The 5495-nt window shown below is 38.8% G+C and overlaps 1 protein-coding gene across 1 annotated transcript; it reads left to right on the forward strand.

Moving 5' to 3' along the window:
• Nucleotides 1-554: 554 nt before the first annotated feature.
• Nucleotides 555-2994, forward strand: LOC107952441 (uncharacterized). The gene is made up of 4 exons (XM_016887691.1): nt 555-686; nt 802-1000; nt 1292-1491; nt 2671-2994. The coding sequence occupies exons 1-4, from the start codon at nt 555-557 to the stop codon at nt 2992-2994; spliced, it is 855 nt and encodes a 284-aa protein (XP_016743180.1).
• The last annotated feature ends 2501 nt before the right edge of the window (nt 2995-5495 follow it).

Below are 5495 nucleotides of genomic sequence, written 5' to 3' on the forward strand. Positions count from 1 at the left end.
TTACCTAACCTATTATCAATTTGTATCAATTTGTACCATAAATTATGGATATCAAGTGTATATTTTGTCTACAACAACATGATGGCTGGCCACTTCATGTAAAATGGGAGGTTTGTCATGCAAATCCTCCTATTTTGCACTCCTATTTATTTGGCCACTTCAATTTAGCCTATAGCATTTTCAAACATTTTCACATAGGTTCTATTTCATAATTTCACCCCTTTTTCTTATGGAACAAAAATTAACTAAAATTGCTGGGTTCTATCTTAAGCTTGGGCCTTCTAGAGGCCCACTAACATAATTAAACCTATGCCAACATTCACAGAATTCCCGAAAATTGGGGCGTTACAAAATACGTTAGGGAGTGCGTATCTATCGAAGCCATCATGTGTAAGAGATTTGAGGACGGATTGGACAAAGACATCTGATTATTAGTTGGCATCTTAGAATATAGGGAATTTGTGGTGCTCGTGGAGAGAGTATATAAGGCCAAGGAATTGGCCAAAGAGAAGAGAAAAGCTGACATTGAGTCCCGAGACTCGAGAAAAAGACAGATGGGGAAATCACATCAGTCCTCATCTAAAAGATCGAGAGAGTTCACTATTCAGTCAAATGCTTCAGTGGAGTTTCTGGGTAGAAAGAAGGACAAGCAGCACACAGCGTCGAAAGCTCAAACTATTTCTGTGGCGAGTGTTGATAGTGCTTGCCTGAATAGACCAAAATATCCATAGTACGACAGACGTCATTTCGGTGAATTTTAAATGTGGGTCGTTGGACCATTTTATTCGTAACTGTTCCGAGTTGGATGAGAAAGAGAAAAAACAAGACGTGAGGACGAGTAGTGCTCCTTCAAGGGGTAGACTACAAAAGAACCTAGGTAATGGGGCTAGCAGTAGAGGTGCTCCTAGAGATACAACTGTGAGGTCCAAGGGCCGAGCGCCTGCAAAAACTTATGTCATTCGCGCTCGCAAAGAAGTATCTTCACCAAATGTGATTACGAGTACTTTTTCTCTTTACGATATTTCTGTTGTTGCTTTAATTGATCCGGGGTCTATCTATTCTTCTGTTTGCATAAAATTAGTACCAAGTATGAATATGCCAATCGAGTCTACAGAATTTGTAATAAAGGTGTCAAACCTATTAGGCAAGCATTTGTTAGTTGACAAAATATGTAGAAATTGTCCTTTGATGGTTAGAGGTCATTGTTTTCTGGCTAACCTCATGCTGCTACCGTTTGATGTATTTGACTTAATCCTCGATATGAATTGGTTGAGTTCTTATGGTGTCTTAGTGGATTGCGGAACAAAAGTTATCGAGTTGAAATGTGAAGACGGGAATGTTCTTCGGGTTGAACCAGATGAATCGGATAACTCACCTGTAGTGATATCGTCTATGACTGCGGAGAGATATTTGAGAAAAGGGTGTGAAGCTTATCTCGCTTTTGCATTGAACACTCAAGCGTCTAAATTGAAGAACCAATTAGTGCCAATGGTATGTGAGTTTACAGATGTGTTTCCAGAGAAATTACTCGGATTGCCTCTAGTGAGGGAAGTTGAATTTGGAATTGATTTAGTCCATGGTACAGCACCCATCTCGGCTGCTCCGTATAGGATGGCTCCTACAGAGTTAAAGGAGTTGAAGGTTCAACTACAAGAGTTAACTGACAAGGGATTTGCGAGATCGAGTTTTTCTCCGTGACGTGCCCCAGTGTTATTTATGAAGAAAAAGGATGGATCGATGAGATTGTCCATAGACTACCGACAATTCAATAAAGTGACTGTGAAGAACAAGTATCCCTTGCCAAGGATCGATGATTTGTTCCATCAGTTGAAGGGAGCCACCGTGTTAAGGGTGAAGGAGTAAGACGTACCGAAGACTACTTTTCGGACGAGGTATGACCATTATGAGTTCCTCATCCTGCCCTTTGGTTTAACGAATGCCCTTGCAGTATTTTTAGATTTAATGAACCGTATTTTTGACCCTATTTGGATAAGTTCATTGTCGTTTTTATCGACGACATATTAATTTATTCGCGTGACAAGGACGAGCACGCAGAGCATTTGAGAACGGTTCTACAAACCTTGAGAGATAAGTAGTTGTACACCAAGTTTACTAAGAGCGAATTTTAGCTACGTGAGGTCAGATTCTTGGGACACATTGTGTAGGGGACGAGATCAGAGTTGACCCGAGTAAGATCTCGGCATCGTTGAGTGGAAACCATCGAGGAATGTGATAGAGATTCGAAGCTTTCTGGGTTTGGCTAGATATTACAGAAGATTTGTGAATGGATTCTCTATGATAGCTACTCCGATGACAAGGTTGTTACAAAAGGATGTCAAGTTCGAATGGTTAGAGAAGTGCCAATAGAGTTTCGAGAAACTAAAGGCTTTGTTGACCAAAGCCCCAATTTTAGTGCGACCGGAACCAGAGAAAGAGTTTGTGGTGTATAGTGATGCATCCTTGAATGGGTTAGGGTGCATGCTCATGCAAGAAGGTAAGGTAATAGCCTATGCCTCGAGACAACTAAAGCCACACGAGAAGAATTACCTGACCCACGATTTAGAGCTAGCAGCAATCGTGTTCGCATTAAAAATTTAGAGACACCATTTGTAATGCAAGAGATGTCGAGTGTTCACCAACCATAAAAGTCTCAAGTATTTAATGACTTAGAAGGAGTTGAATCTACGTCAACGAAGGTTGCTAGAGTTGATAAAGGATTACAAGTTAGTGATTGACTACCACCCGAGGAAGACGAATGTAGTCGCCGACGCTCTGAGTAGAAAATCATTGTTAGCCTTGAAGGCTATGAATGCTCAATTGATTGTGACTAATGGTGGCTCGATTCTAGCTATGATGAGAGCTAGATCTACATTCCTTCAAGAGATTTGTGAGGCTCAGAAAGGTGATAGGGACTTGCACGCTAAAATGGCTCAGTATAAGATGAGAAATGAATTAGAGTTTAGTATTGGTACTGACGGTTGTATGATGTACTAAGACAGAATTTGTGTACCCAAGGATAATGAGCTCATTCAGAAGATTTTACGAGAGGAACATAGTGGTTGTTTGTCTATCCACCCAGGTAGCGTGAAAATGTATAATGATTTGAAGAAAATGTACTAGCGGTCGGTGATGAAAAGAGACATTTCTGAGTTTGTTTCTAAGTGTCTAGTTTGTCAACAAGTGAAGGCCGAACATCAAGTACCCTCAGGTTTACTTCAGCTCGTGATGGTTCCCGAGTGGAAGTGAGATTGAGTAACCATGGACTTTGTGTCAAGGTTGCCTTTGACACCAAGGAAAAAAGATTCAATTTGGGTAGTTGTTGATAGACTTACTAAGTCAGCACATTTTATTCCAGTGCGTACTAACTATTCCCTTGAGAAATTGGCTGATCTATATGTTTCTGAGATCGTGAGACTTCATAGAGTGCCCTTGTCGATTATTTCGGATAGTGATCCAAGGTTTACCTTGCGGTTTTGGAAAAGGTTACAAGAGGCATTGAGAACGAAACTAAATTTTAGCAGGCTTTTCACCCTTAAACTGGTTAGTCAGAAATAGTGATTCAGATCTTAGAAGATATGTTGTGGTGTTGTGTTCTCGAGTTTCAAGGCAGTTGGGAGAATTATTTACCGTTGGTGAAATTCGCCTACAACAATAGTTATTAGTCGAGTTTGAAAATGGCACCCTATGAGGCTTTGTATGGGCGTAAGTGTCGAACGCCCTTATATTGGATGGAACTTAAAAAGAATTAGATTCATGGGGTCGATTTAGTCAAAGAGACCAAAGAGAAGATTAAGGTGATTCGTGATTGCCTGAAAGCCGCATTGGATAGACAAAAATCCTACGCGGACCTGAAACAAAAAGAGATCGAATTTCAAGTCAGTGATAAGATGTTTTTGAAGGTATCCCCATGGAGGAAGATCCTAAGATTTGGTAGAAAGGGTAAGCTGAGTCTTCATTTTATAAGACCTTATGAGATTACAGAGAGAGTAGGGCTTGTTGCCTACCGATTGGCTTTACCCTCAGAGTTGGAAAAGATTCACGACGTGTTTCATGTGCCCATGTTACGTCGATATAGATTGGATCCTTCATATGTGATAGCGCCAACAGAGGTTGAGATTAGCTCAAACACGACCTATGGGGAAGAGCCGGTTAAGATTTTTGCCTGGGAGGTCAAACAATTGAGGAATAAAAGTATAGCAGTAGTGAAAGTTTTATGGCATAGACATGGGGTCGAGGAAGCCACATGAGAACCCGAGGAGACCATGAAAGACCAATATCCAAATTTATTCACCAGTAAGATTTTCTAGGACGAAAATCCCTAAGGGGGAGAATTGTAACAGCCTGATTTTGGGCTTAGTTAGAATAGTGGTTTCAAGACCACCAATCCAAAGTCGAAAAAATTATTTTATTATTTTAGAGTTATAGCATGTTTATATTAGTGCATGAAAAATTTGGTGAAGTAATTTTAGCAATTTCATGCTTAATTACGAAAAATGACTAAATCGCATATAATGCAAAAGTCTTGATTTGATAGCTAAGGGTGTTAAATTGCCATGAATCTAAAATTGGGGTCTTTAAAAGGCAATTAGACCCTTTAGAGAGGCTTGGACGACCATAAGACAAAGAAAATAAAATAGTCAAAGTGTTAGGTATTTGATGACCTAATGTGTGATAAAATAATACCCTAAAGCCTAGCCTTCATCTTTTTCATTGATCCTTTCTTCTTGACCGAAAATATCAGCCATAGGAGGGTTTTGGAAGCTTGAAAATTTTTAGCCACTTAACCTCCCTACAAGTAAGTGGTTTTGATGACTTTTCTTGATAATTTTTGTATTTTTGGAACCCTTGTAGTATGAGCTTTCAAATGAGGGGACTACTTTGCAAAATGGTTGAAAGTCTAGGGTTTTACCATGAGTTTTTTCAGGTTTTTTTCTGAAAATTTATGGAAGAAAATGAATTATGGTTGTGAAATAAACAACTTCCGTGAAGGGACTTCTCATGAAAGCCGTAATAGGACTATTTTGTAAAGTTTGTAAAATAGGTAATAATGTTGTGAAATATTGGAAATTTGGGGTTTTCATAAGAGTAATAAATGGTCGGTTAGGCTTGGTTAATGAGAAAATATGATAAAAATTGATTTTTGGGTCTAGGGGTAAAATGGTCATTTTGTGAAAGTATAAGGGGAAAATGACCATTTTGCCCAATTATGAATTTTTGAGCACCTAGATCAATAAAATGATTAAATTTTTGAATTTTTCTCATTATAGATCAAGAATTACAAAATCTAGGCCTAGACAGGGAAAAAGCAAGTCAAGTGGACTGAGCCGAACTAGTCGTCTACATTTTGTAATCTGAGGTAAGTTGTATGTAAATAATACAACTACATTGTTATTATATGTGTTTGAATTGATATAGCATAAATTTCTTGTTTGTGGAAATGATTATGTATGATGAATATTGAGATAGTAGAACTCCCGTTTGAACATTAGGAAATA

The sequence above is a fragment of the Gossypium hirsutum genome, chromosome A02 (genome assembly GCF_007990345.1).
Source record: "Gossypium hirsutum isolate 1008001.06 chromosome A02, Gossypium_hirsutum_v2.1, whole genome shotgun sequence".
Lineage (NCBI taxonomy): Eukaryota > Viridiplantae > Streptophyta > Magnoliopsida > Malvales > Malvaceae > Gossypium > Gossypium hirsutum.

Coding starts and splice junctions, on each gene's coding strand:
- LOC107952441 (XM_016887691.1), top strand. CDS start 555: ATGGGGAAATCACATCAGTCCTCATCTAAAAGATCGAGAGAGTTCACT. Junction 1,001..1,291: donor TTCACCAAATGTGATTACGA/GTACTTTTTCTC, acceptor ATGGTGTCTTAG/TGGATTGCGGAACAAAAGTT. Junction 1,492..2,670: donor AGAACCAATTAGTGCCAATG/GTATGTGAGTTT, acceptor TTAATGACTTAG/AAGGAGTTGAATCTACGTCA.